The 22,730-nt window shown below is 32.2% G+C and overlaps 1 protein-coding gene across 5 annotated transcripts in view; it reads right to left on the reverse strand.

Annotated features, from left to right (window-relative positions):
- The window catches only part of CHM (CHM Rab escort protein), a 167,604-nt gene that overhangs the window by 65,589 nt on the left and 79,285 nt on the right, over positions 1 to 22,730 (reverse strand). For 4 of the 5 annotated variants that reach the window (XR_014019919.1, XM_081276414.1, XM_081276413.1 and 1 more), the window contains 3 exons: positions 20,663 to 20,779; positions 20,015 to 20,135; positions 18,805 to 19,030 (listed from right to left, as the gene is read on the reverse strand). Coding sequence is in view for 4 of the 5 variants with exons in the window: in XM_081276414.1 (XP_081132540.1) it covers positions 18,805 to 19,030; positions 20,015 to 20,135; positions 20,663 to 20,779 (464 nt within the window). In the remaining variant the exon portion in view is untranslated. Of the gene's footprint in view, positions 1 to 14,800; positions 14,928 to 18,804; positions 19,031 to 20,014; positions 20,136 to 20,662; positions 20,780 to 22,730 lie in introns of those variants that run through there. The other variant, XM_081276415.1, reaches the window with a different exon arrangement.

Raw genomic sequence — 22,730 nt, forward strand, 5'->3', positions numbered from 1 at the left:
TGTAGAAGAAAGTAAGATCTGAACCAATACTAGTCACAGACTGTAAGTTCCTTTTTGTATTTCTTTTACAGATTTAAAAAAAATCTAATGTAGAAAAGATCAATTTTGTTGAAATGTCTAGTTTCTCATTGAATAGTCACAATCACTAATATTCTTTACCTTGTAAAAAGCAGCATTTAAACATATACATCAGTTTTCTATTACTACATTATAGGGAAATGCTTCAATTTTGATGGTGTGATCTTTGAAATCTACTTTGCTATTCCCCAATCCTCAATGGAACCTAGGTGGGAGAAGGTAAGAAAGGGACAGTGTATAAACATACTTTTCCATAATTAAAATTCCCCCATAAATGGCCTCTAGTTAATTACCTCTTGAAGTCTTCCTCTTACACAAAATTCAACATTTTATGAAGTTTTCTGTAGAAGGATCAGTTTCTATACGTTTGTAAATACTGAAAAGGCAAAATGTACTTACAACACTAGAAGCCACTGCAGAGGGAAAAAAGCTTTAGAATTTTCAATCTTATATACCAACAAAGTTGATTACAAAATAGTACTACCATATTGGCATTCTTATAGAATTGTTGTCATTTTCAAGTATTAGATTGGCGTTGACACTATGTATAAATAAGGCTGGAATAGTAACGATGATATAAAGAAGAGAGGTCAAAGTAAAGATGATGAACCTTATGCAAGCCACTTTAAAAACAAAATGAATCAAGGCAATTCTGAAAAAAAATAATTATAAATCTTATGGTTTTTCATATCTTTCATTCTTATCAAAAGCCTATATTATTTTTATAAATAAAATGATAGGAAAGTAAAAGTTAACTTGCTTCAAGGCACAAATGAGAAAAATTGCAGCAGCAAAGTTAGGAAAGAAAATAGCAAAAGAGGCTGGGGTTATTGCTCAGCAGTAGAGCACTTGCCTCACACATGTGAGGCACTGGGTTTGATCCTCAGCACCACATAAAAATAAATAAAGATATTGTGTCCATCTTTAAAAAAAAAGAAATAGCAAAAAAGAGTAACCCGAATATTATTCTCACCTAAAGTATTCATTGCCAAAACCATATCTTTATTTCCTTTTGGGAATTAAAAATAAGTAAAAATCCAAAACCACAGGGCTATAGTTAATATATTGTAGTATATTTTTCTTCCACAAAATATCTGAAATTATGTTTTCTCTTTCCTTAGAATACAAGAAAACATATATTCTGGCTATTAATAAACCAACTTCTATCTAGTAAGATCAATAAAAGCCATCATCCCAGATGACTTACAGATCAATTATAAAATTCATGCTTAACTTAATAATATAGTAGTTCTCAACCTTGATGGTCTGAGAGACAGTGTACCTCAAGCTTACTGAAGAGAAAAACAGTGGCATTTCAGTAGAACATATGTAGAGCCCACAGCCTCTCTATCTATGCAAAAGCCTGTAAAAACCCTTGGCATTTCTGTAGGAATGAGTCAATTATGCAAATACATCCAACACATGTATTGGAATAAAAAAGAGAACTACTTGTTCAAATATTCAATTTATATAAAAAATGACATTCTGCCACACGGAGAACCTCATTAGGCTATAAAGCTTTTTTGTCTATATGTCCTCCTTTTTGCTAGCTTGATTTCTGAAATATAAAATGCTTTTTAAAAACAATATTTATTTTTTTAGTTATAGGTGGACACAATGTCTTTTTTCACTTTACGTGGTGCTGAGGATCGAACCCAGTGCCTCACACATGCTAGATGAGAGCTCTACTTCTGAGCCACAACCCCAGCCCTGTAAGATGCTTTTCAAATTTTTTTTTTAGTTGTCAATGGACCTTTGTTTTATTTATTTATATGTGGTGCTGAGAATGAAACCCAGTGACTCACACATGCTAGGCAAGCACTCTGCCACTGAGCCACAACCTCAGCCCCGTAAGATGATTTTTACATGCCAAATGAACACAAACTATCTGTTCCAAACTGACATCACATAATTAAACTCATGTAAATTTGCAACTTAGTTTTGTACCACTAGAGAATATATCCCTACTTAGAGTACCCATGGTTCCTTTGATAACTTCCAGGGGGGAACAAACTGCATAAAAGCTCAAATTTAATATATAAATTGACAGATTAATATCTGTTAATCTCACTGGTTGTGGGTATTTTGAAATATTTTCTGAATGCAATGGTCAGGCCAATTTTATTAGCACATTAGTACAAATATTTAAGACCATCTCCATAAAGAAAGGCTAAGTTGAATATCAGAAACACTGGGTTTGTTCAATTGGTTGTAAATATCAATAAGCATTAGTGCGTTTACTGAAGCCTCAAAAATACAGTTCCAAAGTATACATGTCTGAGAAAAATTATTTTCTATCCCAGTAATTATTCAGACATAAATATTTCTGTTCTATGTTTTGATATCTTAAGATCTTTATTTTAAAGAAGATACGCATTAGAGATAAGTAATGCATTCATTCGCATTTTGGCCAAAATATTTAAAATAAGGAAGTCATGATCAAATGTTTCTGATTTTTACACTTCGTTTATCTGTAACTAAAGGACTGCCTTAGTTTGCTGGTTTTATTTCAAGAATTAAAGCATTAATGTTCAAATAGACATTAAGTAGTGGTTTTATTGCTACTTCCAGAGTTCAAAGAAAACTAATGCTTGTTTTCATTTGTATCTGTTTGGGAACAAAGTATATCCTCACACTACTACAATGAAGGAAAAATAGTGAAGACTAACCTCACAAAAAAAGAATAGGCAAGAAAGTTAATTCCAGCCATGTAGTAGGTGTTACTGTAGATCTGAGAGCAGCGGGTTCTGATATTTGTATATCCACCTCTGTCATAGGACCACTATAGCCTGACAGGTTAAATGTTGATTTTGAAAACATCACAGAAGGTAGAAACACCCTAATAAGAAGTTTGGCCCTCAATTCATTTAGTTCATTCTATCATACCTAAGAATCTGAATTCACACATTTCCAATTTCACACAGTTACCAAATTATTTTAATGAACAATGATTCATACAGTGTGTACTCAGTGCCAGGTAATGCTCTAAGAACTTTGCAAATATCAATTCCCTTAATCTTTATAACAACCCTATGAACTAAGTAGTTAAAACATAAAGTTAGGATCAACATTAATAATTCACTAAATAAATGTAATAACTCTACTATTCAAAAGAGGTTATTTGAGAGTTAATTTCCTCTTAAACGCACCAAAAAATTGTGGGTTTATGTGTAAGGGACCACAATTTAAAACTAAGAATTTAGAGAAGAATATTTTCAGATTTTAGTAGTGCCAAGAGATAAAAAAATAAAGAAAGAAAAAAACAGCTGCACTAAGAGTTAAATTTTGTTTTCAAAAAATCCAGCTGGGAATGCAACAAGTTTGAAAGATAGAGCTATTTACAAAGGTATGTGCACATGTGTGGTAAAATCTAATTTATATGAAATAACCAAAAGGTATCAGTCTAAGTACATACCATAAAATACATGCTTATAATTTTCAAGTATTGCCAAACATACATTCATTAACTAAAGATTACAGGGGTCACTTTAAAAAAATAGTTGGAATTAGTTTGGTTTCTTGAGTTGGTATAAAAAGATAATGTGCTTTCCTGATCATGTTGTTCATTTGTTTAGTAAGCAGATTAGATACAGAGTACAAAGCCAAAGCATTGAAACAGTGAGGAATTCCAAATTAGCGAGATTAAAATTGAATTTTTATCATAGAAGGATGCTACTTGGTAAAACTTTTATCCTATTTCATTATATTAGACAAATGTAAGTCTACTGCCTAATTTATAGAGAAGGGAGATGACATGGCATGAAAGAGTACAACTAGGGAAAAGGAATGGCTAAAAGCTACATGAATTAGTTTAGTCCTGACAGAATTCCCTTTAATAATTTATTCCGTAGTATATAAAATAATACTACAATTTCTCTCTTATGGTATTTACTCTTATCCCATGACTATTTGTAATTCAATTTAAATAATTTCATTAAGCATATAGTATTTGATGGTCAATGTTCTAAGTTACTAGCTGTATATGAGTAAACTATATGGAATTTAATAGTAAGAAAAACTTATGAGGTGCCCATTTTGTAGATAGTTATGTACTAGGAGTTAACAGGAGAGACAAGGTGACTACATTTTATATAGCAAGCGTATGCATCGATGGACAAATTACCATGCAATTTAATTACATAATTAGATTTTAATGCAAGATCAAGTTAATACAAACTGAATGAATAGCCTATAATATATATGTTAATCTCTCATAAATCACCAAAACACTCATTCTAAATACCATGACTGTGAAATCATGTAACTTTTTTATATAATAATACTTGACCCTGGTGTTGGCACTTTCCTTACTTCACTACATTTGAGTCCTAAAGTATCCCAGGGTGGGAGTAAGAGTAAATGATTACCCTTTCCATAATAAAGATAAGACCACTGAGACTGTAATAATTTAAATAACATATTCACGTCCATGCAAATAATAACATAAAAGCCAGAATTAGAGTGCAATTCTGACACTGCTACTTTTTGAACACAAAAACACCTTCTAATTTTATGAAGACTTAGTTATCTTTCCTTTCTAAAACAGAAAGCAAACTGAGGAGGAATTACAAATAAATAGCTTTGTTAAAATTATATGAATTGAGAATAAAAACAAATTTAAATGGGGGAACAGTAAAGAACACACGGAAATCCAGCTCTCTAACACACACTTAAACTGCTGGCAAGTAAAGCATGGAATCTTTGTATCTGCCTGTCTTTATTTATTTATTTAAATAAAAATTTGTTTTTTCTTTATGATTTTTAATGACAATATTCAATTTAGCTTAAAAATAAGCACATTCCAAATATTATTTCTATCACAACTGCACAATAATATATTGGTTCCAAAGACACTTGGCAAAAATTGTTTTGAATGATCTATAAAATGTTAATCTGTGCAATAATATAATATAACCTTTCAGGTCAATCAAACTTAAATTTCAGCCCCCAAACACTGGCATTATTTCAATTATCAGCCTTGCTCCATAAGGAGCCAGCTACCTTCCATTCTAACAAAAATTCTTGTAACTATTTTAAGATCTGGAGTAGTACATACATAACATGGTAGGAAAACTGGAGTAGGGGAGTTTACCTACCTATTAAAATATCATAATATCTGAATTAACAATGAAGAGGGCTGCTGCTAAATTTGAAACTGCATCTCTATAATTTGTGCAGCCAGTGTAATTCTCATATACTTCTAAGAGTCACAATAAATCCTCAACACCATACACTTAAATGTAAGTTTTAATAAGAGGTTATTCCCAAATTAAAAGTCTTTTCCTGTCAAAACCTGAATAATAATGCAGGCAAGGACACAAAAGCATTCCACTGCTTTATTAACGACAATGCTCACTGATCTGTGAATAACCTGGAAAAAATTGAAGATTATTGAGTTACTTTACCAATCTATCCATCCATCACCACAGAACAGGTTTCAAAATGATGGATTGTCTCACCACCCTGCTGTTTATCCTAGGCAACACTCTCTCCTCAAGGGAAAACAAACAAATGATCATATAAACATAATCATGCTTACCCTCTATATTTTATGTATCATCTCTATGCCAATATAAACTATTAACTAGAGAGAAGACTGCCTTTAAAATCATATACAAATGATTCAAAAAATGAGGTATGCTGCTGTCCTTACTTTACATTCCAGAATTCTACAGTTCATACAAATAACAGTCCTCAGCTTTAGGGACACAAGTTTTTCATTAATCAAATTCACATTGCTCTTCTAATTTAATAAGTACAGTTTTCAATTGAGATAGTATATCTTAAGGCTTCCCATTTTTTTTTTTCTTTTCTGGGAGTGTGGGTAGTGGGGGTCATAGAGCTCTAGAGCTACTGAAGTTATGAACCCCATAAAAATGTAACACAAATTTTGGCATGCAATTTCAAGGCATTTACCTCAAATTCCTGAAATCCCAGTGACTGATTACAGACACTGGATATCAGGTTAAGAATCGTGAATTTGAAGAACTCCTCTTACTATACCGAGCTTTCTACTGCTGTTTTATTTTAAGCTAAGATGTATTTGTTAAATGACAGCTATAAGGCGGACCTGGTGTCAGACTTCTATAATCCCAGCAATTTGGGAGGCTGAGTGAGGAAGATCCTAAGTTCAAGAAAATCCTGGACAACATAGTGAGACCCTGTCTCAAAATAAGGAAACAAAAGGGCTAGGGATTGAGCTCAGTGACAGCGTGTCCCTGGGTTCAATACCCAGTACCTCAAAAATTTGTTTATAACTGGCAATCCATATACAACAAAATGAAGCTGAACCCCTTTCTCTCGCCATGCACAAAAGTTAACTCAAAATGGATCAAAGAGCTTGATATCAAATCAGAGACTCTGTGCCTGATAGAAGAAAAAGTTGGCTCCGATCTACATATTGTGGGGTAGGGCTCCAAATTCCTTAATAGGACACCCATAGCCCAAGAGTTAATAACAAGAATAAACAAATGGGACTTACTTAAACTAAAAAGTTTTTTCTCAGCAAGAGAAACAATAAGAGAGGTAAATAGGGAACCTCCATCCTGGGAACAAATTTTTACTCCTCACACTTCAGATAGAGCCCTAATATCCAGAATATACAAAGAACTCAAAAAATTAGACAATAAGATAACAAATAACCCAATCAACAAATGGGCCAAGGACCTAAACAGACACTTCTCAGAGGAGGACATACAATCAATCAACAAGTACATGAAAAAATGCTCACCATCTCTAGCAGTCAGAGAAATGCACATCAAAACCACCCTAAGATACCACCTCACTCCAGTAAGACTGGCAGCCATTATGAAGTCAAACAACAATAAGTGTTGGCGAGGATGTGGGGAAAAGGGTACACTTGTACATTGCTGGTGGGACTGCAAATTGGTGCGGCCAATTTGGAAAGCAGTATGGAGATTCCTGGGAAAGGAACCACCATTTGACCCAGCTATTCCCCTTCTTGGACTATTCCCCAAAGACCTTAAAAGAGTGTATTATAGGGATACTGCCACATCAATGATCATAGCAGCACAATTCACAATAGCTAGACTGTGGAACCAACCTAGATGCCCTTCAATAGATGAATGGATAAAAAAAAATGTGGCATTTATACACAATGGAGTATTACGCAGCACCAAAAAACAACAAAATCATGGCATTTGCAGGGAAATGGATGGCATTAGAGCAGATTATGCTAAGTGAAGCTAGCCAATCCTTAAAAAACAAATGCCAAATGTCTTATTTGATATAAGGAGAGCAATTAAGAACAGAGCAGGGAGGAAGAGCAAGAGGAAAAGATTAACATTAAACAGAGACGAGTGGTGGGAAAGGGAGAGAGAAGGGAAATTGTATGGAAATGGAAGGAGACCTTCAATGTTACACAAAATTACATATAAGAGGTTGTGAGGGGAAGGGGGGGGAACAAGGGAGAGAATTGAACAACAGCAGATGAGGTAGAGAGGGAAGATGGGAGGGGAAGGGAGGGGGGATAGTAGGGGATAGGAAAGGTAGCAGAATACAACAGACACTAATATGGCATTATGTAAAAATGTGAATGTGTAGCCGATGTGATCCTGCAATTTGTATTTGGGGTAAAAATGGGAGTTCATAACCCTACTTGAATCAAATGTATGAAAGATGATATGTCATGAGCTTTGTAATGTTTTGAACAACCAATAAAAAAAATAAAAAAATTGTTTATAGATCTCCTTATGTTATATTTGATGGTGGTCAAATATTTTTTTAAAAGAGGATTATAGGGCTGGGGATGTGGCTCAAGCGGTAGCGCGCTCGCCTGGCATGCGTGCGGCCCGGGTTCGATCCTCAGCACCACATACCAACAAAGATGTTGTGTCCGCCGAGAACTAAAAAAAATAAAAATAAAAATAAATATTAAAAATTCTCTCTCTCTCTCTTCTCTCTCTCTCTCCTCTCTCACTCTCTCTTTAAAATAAAAAAATAAAAAAAATAAAAATAAAATAAAAAGAGGATTATAATTATGTGCATATACATGTGTACACATAAGATTTGTGTTGAAAAAAGTAGAAGAAAATATACTAAAATGTTCAACCTGGTATTGTTAATAAGTAATGGAATTTAAGTTAATTCTTATAACAAGTTATTTTCTAAAAGTGCTGCATAAGTAAAAGTGCTGAATGTGAAATTATGTCTTTCATAATAAAGGCAATTTTAATTTTCAATGTTGAACCGATAGAAGAAAACGGTTAAATTATGGTATGTACAAGTATATATGTCTATATGCTAGATTGTTTGGCCATTTATAGTTTTAAAGTATGTTTAAGTATATATATGAAAAGGTGGGAAGATACGACAAAGCAACTTACCAATAGTTAACACTAGAAGTAAAATTCAAGTTTGGGGAATAAGGCTTGTATTTCAATATAAAACTGGGTGGGGAGTATTTTTTTCCTTGGTATTTTATTTTTATCCTGAAGTCATAACATGATGTTACTCAGTAATTTGCTTTTTAGTGGCTACTTAGCATCTGCTACATACCAGGGACTTTGCTAAATGACCTTCATGAATTATTCCACTGACTCAAATGCTAAGGTATTTTAGACTGCTCAGACCCTTAAATAATTTTTAGATTGCTCCAGATTACAGAATCAAAAATTGAGTAAAATATCATAAAAAAGGACTGCAAGAAACTTTTATTCTCTCTGACTTTCAACATTTAACTTGTTCAGGAGCTTTTGTTAAGGAGAAAAATGACCCATGTTTGTTATACTATTATGGAAACTACAAGGATCCAATATACCAAGTTGGACTAAACCAATATTTCTTAAGCAGGAATGGTTTTGCCTCAACAGGACATTTAGCAGTGTCTGGAGATATCTTTGTCACAAGTAGGTGGGTGAAGGTAGTGGCATATGGTGAGTAGAGGCCAATAATACTAAACATTCTTAAAGCACAAGACAGCCCTTCTCCAAACACAAAAAAGAATCCTGCCAAAATTGTCAATAACAAGATTGAGAATCTCTAGCATAAACCAAGGTGGTGGTGCAGGCCTGTAATCCTTGTGATTAGGAAGGCTAAGGCAGAAAGACCGCAAGTTCAAGGAAAGCCTGGAAAACTTAGTGAGAACCTGTCTCAAAACAATTATGGTGATGAAGATGATGATGATAATGATGATAATAACAGGACTGGGGATGTAGTTCAGTGTGCTTAACCCTTGATCCAATCCCCAGTATCACCAAAAACAAAAACCAGTCACACACAAACACAAAAGAAAACAACCTCTAAAACAACTGTGTGTACCTCACATAAATACACTATGCTAAATGACAGGTAGGGACAAATCACTGGTGGCTATTGGCTCAGAGTAGAGCCCGAACTGTTGGTTCTTTTCTGAAAAATGGATGGGTTAACAGCAAAATGGGATTCCTATAGCTTCACCAAGGTGTAGCTATCCACTTAGATTGAATTAACTTCATGTTATCTCCTTGGGCCCTTACAAATCATTGCTGAGTACTGGTGTCATTCATACCATTGTTACATGGTTTTGAACCTGATAAAGTATTCTTATTCTCTCCGTGTTTCTTTCCTCAACTAAATTTAACACTTCATGACAATGACGTCAAACTGACATATTCGTTACACACACACACACACACACACACACACACACACACACACACACACACACTAAACTTAGAAACAATTTAGGCATAAAATAGATGCCTTTAAAATTATCTGTTGAATTAAATGCAAAGAAATGAAAAAATCACATTGACAAGAAATGACACAGATACTTCTGTGTAAGTTTTTGGTTATTTTAATTTAATCAAATCTGGTTTGTTTGTTTTTTCTTGTTAATTAGGATTGGACTTAAAACAATTCCCCTGGTTGCTTTCTCGATAGCAGTGTTCCTTAGATCAGAAACACCTGGGCACTTGTTAGAAATGCAAATTTTTATGCCCCACTCCAGATTTACAAGTGCAGAATTCTGGGGAGAGAGCTCAGTAATTCATGTGTTAATTTCTGACACCCATGAATGTTTGAGACATACTGCTCTACCATTTCTTTACCATGCAACTTTTAATTACACATAATCAACATGCTACTCATGGATTTACCCATCAAATACTTAGTATATAATTAATTTATACTACATATTGCACTGAGACATTCCTGTATAAATCCTATTATTGTTTTTTGGTTATATTTTCATGCAAAAAAGAAAAAAAAACATTCAACTGATGGAACCAGGGCCATAAAACTTGCCATTTAGGTTTTTAAACAGAGTATTTTGGAATAAAGTCACATATTATCTTTGGATACAAAGAGTTCCAAGGGTGAATACACAGCCTATAAAGCCTAAACTACTTACTATCTGACACTTTATGGAAAAAAAAATCTTGACCCCTAAATTAGATAATCTAGCTGTCTTTAACTCAGTCTCATATTGCTCTGGTGACATTCTATAAAAGCAGTAACAGTGACAATTGAAATAAATACAGTAACACAAATAATACTAATAACAGCTAACACAAAGACAAGCACTATTGCAGACTCTTTCGAAATATAAATTCATTTTAATCCTCACTTATCAATGAGGATAAGTATTATACTTATCCTCGTGAAAAATGGGAAGCACAGAGAGGTTAAATAACTTGCCCAAGGATACATAGCCAATAAACAAGAGATCCATAATTTGACCCTATTGGTCTGGCTCTAAAGTATATTCTTATTCATTAGAGTATATTTATTACTTTTCCTCCCCATGACTAGGGCATATAGATATCTACTTGCATACTATTTGAAGAGGTGCCTACAAATTATAGTTTCAATAGCAACAGTTCCCAAGTTTGGCCTATATTCTCCACCCATCCTAGGACTTCGATCCCAAAACCACTCTTGTATTCATTACTTCAGAGCTCTCCTTTTTATAACATCTTAAGGAGTAGATTTTTCTTAAATAATGAAAATTCAAATAATAACTCTCAATTGATGTTTTTAAGTCATGGATGCCTGTGAAAATATGGACTTCTTTTATAAAGTCATATATAACATTTTACATAGAAATTCCAGGGACCAGTGGACCCTATATTAAAAGCCTTTGGATATTTCAATGCAACTCTCAGCTGCAGTGATGCAAAACAACAGTGCTGAGATTCAATAAACAAGCTTTAACAACACTCATGTTTGGACTATCTGAATCTACCAATTAGATAAGGTTCAGTTTCTACATCTACTTTCAGTTATATCATGTGGTTCTATGACACTGTGGGAGGAAACCAATGGAATCAAAGTCAAGAAACAGATCAATATACATTAATCTTCATAGTCTATAAAATCTAACTGCTCATGGGCTTATTTATGCTTATTAAATTCAAAAATTCAAGGTATAGTGGTAGGAAGACTGATATGTTCATGGTCTGTTTTTCCTTTCACCCTTATTAACTATATAAAATGTTGAAAGTTAAAAGAATTTCATTATTCATCTAAACTGGTATTTCCTATCAGGTACAGAATTTGAACATGGTGTTCAAACATGGTAGGAATAGGCCTTATCCTTTCCAATTTTTCTAGAGAGTAAATATGTATCACTGTTAAGAAATCATAGCAAATTAAATTCTTAAAACCTGGCATATCATAAATAAAACAAAATACAGATTAATAATATTTTGTCAATTATCTCCATTATTTTTTTCAGAAAAAGTTTTTAAAAATTGTTTAATAGGTGAATTATACAATATGTGTATCAGGAAATTTGATTTCTATCCCCAGTCTCTTTTTTTTTTTTTTACTTCTTCATTTGTAAAGTTAGACAACCAGTGAAAAAAACACAAAAGGGTTCTTCCAACTTATTTTATTTGTATTACTACCAGAATAGTAGGTTGATTTTTGCAAGAAAAGAGATTAAGGAGAATGCTTCTGGGGGGAAAAAAGAAATCTAACTCCATCTTGTTGATGTAGATGGACAAAGACATTGGGATAGATACCAAAACTCCATCAATTTTTTTTTCCAACTACACATACAATTAAACACATAAACTTTAACTTTTTTCAACAAGGTAACAAACCTCCCTTGATTTTCTAATAGGTTGATTCAGGTTAATGAAAGTCTCTTAGGTTTCTGAAAATTCCCTGAAGGACAAAAAATACTGGTTATCATAAAATAATCAGATTACTTTGGTCCAAAGATTTTTTCTACACTGTTTTCTCCAAAAGAGACTGCCAAACATTCAGTAAAATATATTGGTTTTCTGATACTGCACTTTGGACTGAAGAAGGTGGTTTTAAAAAGCAGAGGAAAAGGACACGATATAAAACATCTTACTCTATATTAAAAAAACACAAATCCCATCATTATAACTAAATCATAGTAGCATCTATGTATCCCCGTTTGGGCATAGCTCCTTCTGTCATCACCGATGAAATACATCAAATGGAAGATTCCTTGCTTATTCCTTCCATGCTGTTCTTATAATCTTGAGTAAGCTATATTAAAGACACATAAATCCATTTATGTATTTTGGACTTTTGATCTTTCTTTTTTCTCTTTTGAGAAGCTTGAATTAGAGATTACCTTGTGTTCCACAACTTCCTGAGGTATTCGGAAATTTTCTTTAGGTACTATTTGGAAACTATTTACTTTTCCATATATATTAAACAGTGAAACGTAGTTTAAGCCCAACCACTTGGTAAAAGGTATTTGGTGGTGATTACTTGTGTGTGCATGTGTATATAAAATTTATGCTACATGCTAAAATTCTCATCTTTCATTTTTTAATAATCTTACCACATTAAGAAAAATAACAGATCAAATCTAGGCCATGAAAGATTGAATTTCACAGTTAATAGTGGAGTGACCTTTTTTTTTTTTTTTAAACAAAAGTAACAACCTCTGAGCAGTCTAGGTCTACTTATTAAAAACAAAACAAACAAACAAAAAAAAAAACAAGTAAAGTTTATTTGCTTCCACTACTACTGCTCCATTTTTCACATTATAAAAACACAACACAATATATAAAATGTATTCTGAACTAAGTCAGCTCTAAAGGGCACTATGTTGTCAACCACAGAGATAACAGAAATAAATTAATCAGGTCAGGGCTCAAAAAGGACTTCTATTTGGAAGATAATTTAAAATCCTATATATTACATACATATCCTGTCCAGTAGGCCAGAAAAAAAATATTAACTAGCTAATGTATATACTAAGGGAAGTTCTAAAGATTGCTAGACTAGAAAAATATACAGATTTTGATGACTTTTCTTCCAGTATGGTCCTGTTTATATATGCTGACATATTAATGGGTACTAGGTAATGCAATAAATAAGCTTCATTTTCTTTGCTTAAAAACAGTACCTATTTAAAATGATAAAAGCCTCAAAAGGTGTTTATTCATGAAAGTTATCTCTAGTAGTTAAAATGTTATACTGCTTAAGCAGAATTCATTTAGAATGCAGGATATGACTTACAAATGCCTTTGAATCCTTCACATAAATATGCATGCATCCCATTTATAACAGTAGCCTTGATGAGAACACACTGTAACTGGCTGTGAGAAATGCTTAAGAAGCTTATATTAAAACAGAATACAGAATGATGGTTAGAAATCATAAAACAGGTGACACCTTATTCTGATAACCTGGTGATAAAATGTGTAGCCTATGATGTATAGATAATGGTAGTGTTACCACGTCAGGATATAAACAGCAATATTTATATGGAATTATAAAGCATTATGTAGAAAACCCAATATAAAATTAAAAGTTAATATCCTTAGGCCAAATAAATGCATATAATTCACATATAGTCTTATATGTATAATATGTAGAAAGAAATCAGTGTTTCCTTAATTAACAAATAAATACTTAAAAGTTTAACATAATACTTCAAACTTAACAGAAAAAGTCTTTTTTTCCCATTATATACACATTTAATTACATTGCTCCTTAAAAGTATACTTAAAATGAATAAGATGAGGTCTAATTTTTATAACAACCTTTAATTCTGAACCACATGTACAATACTGACCCAGGTGCTACAAAGCATTAAAAGATGAGAGTTCTGATAAAATAGCAGTCTTAGGAATGCTAAAACCATCTTTGGGGAAAAATGGTCTTTGTCTAGCATCTCATTCTGAAATTTTATAATAGTATACGATAAATGAAACATTTAAATGTCTTTTCTCTTAGATAAACAAACCCCAAATACATATTTATAAACTGTTTGAATAGGAAAGAAATACAGGGATTTAATGAAAAAAGAGGAATGAGATTAAATATAGTTTAAGTATACCTTTTCTGAAATGCTTGGGGATAGAAGGTTTTCAGATTTTAGATTTTTTCCTATTATTAAATATTTGCAAAATATAATATCTTAGGGATGAGACCCAAATTTAAACACAAAAATCCATGAGCCTATATACACAGCCCGAATATAATTTTATACAATATTTTTAGTGCATTTGTATTTTGCAATTTGTTAAATGAATTCAGGTGTGGAACTTTCCACTTGTGGCATCATGAAGATGCTCAAAAAGTTTCAGATTCTGGCACATTTATGATTTCAAACTTTTAGATTAAGGATGCTTAACCTGTATCTATTTTCATAAAGTACTACTAAGAAAGCTACTAAGCTTCAGGTCAATTCCCAGTGATCTTTTAATTCTGTCCCTGTTCCTTACCATTAAGTTCTGTAAGAGTAGCACATGGCAACATGAGAGAAAACAATATAGTTTCTTTGAATCAGGCAATGACACAGGAAGAGGGACAAAGTGATTAAGAAAACCACCGAACTTTCTTCTTAGTTTCAATTGATTGAAGGACCTCTGGTCCTGGGGGACATGACACACTCTCCTTATCCCTACTTTGACCTGAAATAGGAGGAGGACAAGTTTGTTTGGAAATACACAGAACATATTCTGAAATTAGTTACTGTGCAATTTACACAACACTCTCGCTTCCATTCATAAGATGACATATTTAGGAAACATAAATTTGAGAACACCTACTTCCAGTAGTATGATAGAATGGGTACTGTGATGGGACCTCCTGTTAATACCAAAAAACTAGGTAATGCATGAACATAATTTTCATTGCACCGATGAGAAAGAAGGAAAAGAGACACCATGGTAAACACCCCATCACCAAATATACCCATACATGTGTTATACAAACAATGAACTGAAATCAAAGTTTTGAGCAATAAAAGACTACAATAAAAATTAAATTAAAAAAAAAAACCCTTGGGCCAGGATAACTAGATACCATCTGTATTATTAAAGGAGAACCCCCTGAAAAGAACAAAATGCTCCCATGTTTATAGGGCTTTGGGAATGAGCAGACACAAACAATTCCAGAAGAAAAGCATTCTTAATTTGAGATTCAAACTAAATTGAGTCAGATATAAATTCTCAAGCATTGCAGAAGGAAACAAAACACTAAGGTGAATCAGCAGTAATAAAAAAATGGCAATATCAGACCATTATGAATATTTGTTAGAATGAACAGAAAGAATGTAAAATATTTATAATATGAATGATTTAAAGAAGCAGAAAGATTCAAAAAATGAACATATAAAAGGAACTATCAAAAATTATACATAAGAGCTGGGGGTATAGCTCAGTAGTAGAGCATTTGTTTTTTTTGTTTTTGTTTTTGTTTTAAAGACAGAGTGAGAGAGGAGAGAGACAGAGAGAGAGAAATTTTAATTTTTTTTTTTTTTAGTTCTCGGTGGACACAACATCTTTGTTGGTATGTGGTGCTGAGGATCGAACCTGGGCGGCGCGCATGCCAGGCGAGCGCACTACCGCTTGAGCCACATCCCCAGCCCAGTAGTAGAGCATTTGGCTAGCATGCACAGGCCCCTGGGTTAAATCCCAAGCACTGCAAAAAAAAAAAAAAAAAAGAAAGAAAAGAAAAAAAAAAAGGAAAGGAAAATTGAGGAGCAGAATTCCTAAAATGAAAGACAAAAATAGGAAATCAAAGCATGAATGTATCAAAGTGCAGATTAATCACAGGTGAAAATAATTAATAAACTGGAACTCAGATCTTAATAAAGAACCAAGAATGCAACCAGAAGACAAGGAGATAGGAAATATGAAAGACAGAGTAGAAGATATGGAAAAGAGAATGCTAAATTTTAAACATTTATTTGGATTCCAAAAGGTGAGAGGGAAGACAATGCAAAAAATACTTGTAAATATATTTGTTGACAATTTTCCACAATGGAATTTTCCATAAATTCACAGATAGAAGAAATACAATTGATTTAGTTGACCCATATGGAGCTTATGTCAAAAATGGTTGAATATTGTTCACTTAAAATGGTTACACCTGTATTAAGCTAGATAAATAAGAAGAAACCAACATCTAAGATTCAGTGTAGTAAAAATGCAGAAGACCAAAGATAAAACTATCTTAAAAACATCCCAAAAGGAAAAGAGATATCACTTATAAAGAAATGACAAATCAGGTTGACTTCCAATTTTTTCAACAGAAAAAAAAATCAATGGAATAAAATCTTAAAAGCTGAAAATCTTTAAAATATTGAAAAGTTCTACCACCTTAGACCTGTTTACCTAGTAAAATTTCACTCAAGACAAAATGAAAAGAAGAGATTTTCTATTTATTGTTCTTTTTCTCCACTTTTTATTGGTGCATTAGTTATACATAATGATGGGATTTGTTACATATTTGTACATGCACACAATATAATTTGGCCAATAACTCTAGCCAGTTATTGGTTAATTGGTGCTTTACACATACACATGAAAGTGAAATTTACTGTGATTAAAGTCATATCTGTAAATAGCATAGATGGAAGAGCATCGAGTAGAGGAAGAGGAATCGGGGAAGGAGGAGGGGAGGGAAAGTGAAAGCATTGGGGATTGAAATGGAACAAATTACATTATAAGACATGTATGACTACATGAAAATGAACCCCACTATTATTTTTAATTAATGTACTAATAAAAACATTTTGAAGTTATTTTCATATATATAAAACTAAAAAAATTACTACAGATGTAAACTAAAGGAGCTTTTAAAATTCTACATTTCAGAAAGAAGAAACAGACTCTTTTTAGCAGCATTCATCCTGCTCAGTAAAAGAGAGACTGTCAGATAGGCAGCATAGGAATAAAAATCAAGACTATGCCAACAAGAGACCTAAATATAGATTCCAAAAATTTGGAAATTAAAAGGATGGAGAAAGTTATAAGTGTCAAATATGAAAAGTTGGAATAATCATATTAATATCCAGCAAAGTGGATTTAAAGGGGAAAAAAGCATTATAGGAATTGGGGGGAGAAAGACATTGATTAAGTAAATATTAAATTCATCTGGAATATTAAAAAATATAAATTTCTACTAATATTAATAAATAACCCCAAAATAAAGATAAACTACATATTGACAGAATTATAGGGAGAGGAAAAAAAAGAATTATAGGGACAAATAGACAAATCTAGCAACATAATGAGAAATGTGAAATATTTAAAACATATTTCTCTACAAATGATAAAGCAAAGAAAATATTCAATTAAAGTAAAGTGAAAATTACAACTTAAAGCTTGATTTATTGGACCCTGATACCAATGTAATTAGAGAATCACATACCTACCAACAACTAAATAAAAATATTCTTAAGAACATATGAAAAAATTGTAAAAATTAATGATATTGTAAGCCATAAAATAAATGCCAACAAAGCTCCAGGATTAAGTAGCATAAATGCCATAATGTAATTAAATTCAATGCTAAGGGCAGAAGAATTAACCAAATTATTCTTAATAACTCATGGATCAATGAAGAAATTATAACAGAAATAAAAACTCTTGGAATAGCCAGGCACAGGAACTCGGGAGTCTGAGGCAGGAGGGTCACAAGTTGGAGACCAGCCTCAGCAACTAAGCAAGACCCTGTCTCAAAATAAAAAATAAAAAGGGATGGGGATGTGGCTCAGTGGTAAAATGCCCCTAGGTTCAATCCTGAGAAAAACAACAACAACAACAAAAAATCACTTAGAATAAAATTTAATGAAAATACTACAAACATGTAGAGTTATAGAAGTTCTTATATACTACTAGTAGAATGTAACAGACATAACTCTCTAGAAAAACAACTGGGGTCAATGTTGTAAAATGCTAAACATTCACATATTCCATAACTCAGGAATTCTTCTCCTACATACGTATTCTAGAGAAACTCTTGAACACACATATCCTGAATCAACATATAAGGATGCTAACAACAAAAAATGAAAACATCCTGTGTCCACTGACAGAAAAATGCAAACAGATGAAGGTACATTCACAATGAAATACAAGAGCACAATTTAAAAAAAACATGATTATAGAAAAGTATGAAGCTTTGAAATCTAACACTAGGTACAAAAATATTCAGAATTTTTAAAGCTCAAAAAAAAAAAAATAGTCCAAGGCTGGGGTTGTAGCTCAGTGGTTGAGCACTTGCCTGGCATGCATGAGGCACTGGGTTCGATCCTCAGCACCACATAAAAAAATATAATAAAGATATTGTGTCCATCTACAACTAAAAAATTTTTAAAAATAGTCCAAATGGCCTGTTATTATTGAGATGAATAGGTAAGCAAGTAAATAGATTACAAAAAAGCAGAACAATGTATGTGTTTGCATCTTATAAATCTTGAATAAATCTCATTTTATTGTAATTTTTATGTCATTCATGCATCACCTTTAGAAGAGACCAGAAAATCAATGGCAAACTTACCTGCAGAAACACTGAGGAAGTTCTCCTTGGCCATATAAAGGAAACAAAAATGGAGTGTTGCCATACCGCCCAAGGCAGCGAAGAAAGTTTTTGGTAGCTTTGAGACCATCAATGGTACTGCTGGTTGTCTCTGATGTCATTGCAATTGAATGCAGGACAAAATATTGGAGGTTTGGGGTTAATTTTTGAGTTTTTAAATACTCAGAAAATGTAATGTCTTCATAGGCTATGAAAAGAAAGATAAAAATTTATCAATTGAAATCAGAACTAAATTTCTATTTAAAATCATCCCACACAAATGTGATCAAGTGTGTTCAAAATGTTGTATTGTTTCTGAAGTCTTTAAAACACACTTGAATTCAGAAGCAAAACATTTTGGACTGTGACTGTTGATCTGAAGAAAAAAAAGGAACACTCTTACTGTCCTAATTGGACTGAAAGTAAAATCTCTGTTTAGTGTTTTATGGATTTAAAAAAATCAGAAAATCAGTAAGTAACACAATGGGTTGCCATTATTGGCAATATTCTTGCTTTATTAACACTTCAACTGCACAACAATGCCAATAATTACAGTTGAAAATATTGAATATGACAAAATGGAAATCTATTGATCAAAATAACAGAGTAATATGAAACTTTTGTTAAATAATGAACTATGACAAAAAAGCAACAGAACTAATTTCTGTGTGGCTAATTATAATCAGTTATACTTTCATACAATCATGTATACAAACATAAGGAATGCCTAAAAAAATACTTCTTTAAATCAAGAGCAGAAAACATTGTAATTGGACAATTAATGGTAGCAAATGCAATCTCATGACCAAAGACAAACTCTTCATAGAAATAATTTAAATAAAAAAAATATATAAAAATTTACTGAAAGGATGTAATTTTACATAACCACCGAGGAAAAAAATCTGGCTGTACTGAGTGGACTTAGAATTTCTGAAATGTTCAAAATATCTGTACATATGTTTACTAGCAATTTGAAATGGCTAGTGATACTATGGAACTGAATTTTAAATTTTATCTAATTTTAAATAGATAATGTAAATAATGGCCTACTTATTTGATACTGCATAAATGAAATGCATTTTAAAACAATAAGTACAGTAATAAATAGCAGTAATAAGTAACAATAATAAGATGTTCACCAAGTATATTAAAAAGCTTAAAGTGGAAAACATGATTGAATGAAAAATAATACCTTTATATTCATCAGGATGTTCCTCATATTCCATACAAAAGGTAAGAAATTTCATCAGCATTCGCTTTTCTACCATAGTAAGTTGTTTGCTATTAAAGACATCAGCTCTGGAACAAGGGACCTGAAAAAATTATGATTTTTAAGTTAATGATAAAAATATTCCAAATTACAGTTCTTCCTCTTTAAGTATAACATGATGATTATTTCCATTTAACTATAGCTGTTTCATGTTACCTTACATCAATTCTAACAGCATCTCTGTTAACTTCAGGGCTATTTAACTTGTGACCTTTCTTACTTAATTTTGCAAACCCACTCTTTATGCCACTGAAAGTCCAATGGCAAATCACCCTTAATGGGGAACAAATGACAGTTCAAATCTAGCAGTACTGCCTAAAACGAATACTTTCTCAACACCAAAATCAAGCTGCAGAATAACTCATGAAAAACTAACACTAGAAAAAAAAAAAAAAACTAACCCAAGAAAATTTAATTAAACAAATTTTGCCATTTACATTTGTAAACCCTGATGCAAGAGGAATTTACTCCCTTACCAGGAAAGACGGCAATCTTATTTGCTTATCCTTCCAAAATGAACCATAAAAACTTAAGCACATATTCAGATACAATACTTGATCAGCATAGTACCTGTTCCATTCTTCCTTCTCGAAAAGCAAGAATCCTGGTGATATTTTTAAACTCTGCATATCGACTAACATTAGATTTGATTAGAAGATCAATTAGCATTCCCCGAGAATACAGGAGCTATACAAAGAAAATATTTTATAGTATAAAAGGCAAAATAATGAAAACAGAATAAACACTAAATATATATAATTGTATTAGTTTTTAGATTTACAAGTCTATAAATATAAATCATAACATATAACACAATGTACTACGGTTTCAAAATTAATTATCTAACCCCCCCCCCCGAAAAAAACCCTGTACAATCCAGAAGTATTTTCATAATTCATCTAGCAGTAAAACCTGACCCAAATTGATATAAGGCTCTTCTGTCTCTGTCACAATATATTTGAATATGTATACATATCAGTATAGAAATATTAATGTGTTTAGTTAGAGTATTTTATATCTAAGAATGTTACATAATATACAGCATATCAGCATATGCATTGTATTGCTTTCTAAAATATATGTTGTTTTAATATTTTTTTCGTTTTTAATGGACCTTTATTTTATATGCAGTGCTGAGAATCAAATCCAGTGCCTCGCACATGCCAGGCAAGAGCTCTACTACTGAGCCCCAGCCCCAATATATATGCTTATATATATTTTACATATAATATATAATTATATATTCCCTGTGAATATGTGTGTCTGTATAAATCTGAATTACAGAAAATACCAGAAAACAAGGGTTTTGGATAAAGGACTAGACTAGACTACCTATATAATGCCATGTGATTACACGAAGATGTGAGCTAGGTGTTACTCCCCTCTGCACACACACACACAAAAAAAAACAAAAAAAAAAAAAAGAAAGAAAGAAAAAGATTTGTGATGCATTCCGAAAGTGTCAAATTATAAAGTCCCTTTGTAATTCCAGCAGTCTAGATGAACTACATATTCCTCAAGAAGTGAGGATTGTTATTGCCAGCATGTATGTGATGGGCTGACTTAATATTTCAATCTTTCAATATGTTTCATAACTAATATCAAAGAGACAAAAACATTATTATCCAGCATGTTTTAGATTTAACCATATGGTTAAATGCAAGAAATCTGCCTACTTCCTCTAATCACGCTACCTTTAAATAATGTCTACAACTCAATAAATATGACAAATGTAAATGTTGCATCTATAAGTAGTAAGAAAAATAAAATTTGCTTTACCAAAGAAGGAAATCTCAAAACTCAACCTAAAGTCTGAGCATCTAATTTTATAAACTATTATAATACTTCAGCATTACATAGTACAAAATTGTCATTGCATTTAAAACACTAAACTTATTATGCTAAGTATGACATGTTATTTCATTACCTTCTTCCTAACATACCTCACAACTAAGATAAAGCCTGTGTTTATAAAACTATTTTTAAAAATTTTTACCGGTTCATTATAATTATACATACTAGTAGACACATTCTTTAGATACTTCTACTTTTGTAGAATGAGCACAATAAGTTATTATTGGTTATATTTAGATGTAATAATTGTATAATAATTAAAGATACTTGAAAAACCTTATTTGTTAAAAAAATGGAGATTCAAAGATTCCTTATCAGCTATAATATATTCATTCACAAATGTTAATATATAAAATACAGACATGTACTTATAAGATCTAAAAAAGATTTTTTTTTCTTGTTGTACTAGGGATTGAACCTGGGACACTTAATCACTGAGTCACATCTCCAGCCCTTTATATTTTTTTTTATTTTGAGACAAGGTCTAACTTCCTTAGGGCTTCTCTACCTTGCTGAGGCTAGCTGTAAACTTGTGACCCTCCTGCCTTAACCTCCTGAGTTGCTGGGATTACAAGTATGCACCACCGAACGTGGCTAAAGCTTAATATTTAACACCACCTTTAAAAGTAAGTCATTTAAGATACCACTGAAGAGTGTAAATCAATTTTAACTAAAATTATAATATTGATTCTGAAACTCAGCATCAATAAATGTGTACATTACTTTAACTTAATCTCTTTTTCACCACTTAGTAAGTAGTCTACCACAGCAACTTCAGAAAACT

Source organism: Spermophilus citellus (genome assembly GCF_964194105.1).
Source record: "Spermophilus citellus genome assembly, chromosome: X".
In the NCBI taxonomy this organism is placed as follows: domain Eukaryota; kingdom Metazoa; phylum Chordata; class Mammalia; order Rodentia; family Sciuridae; genus Spermophilus; species Spermophilus citellus.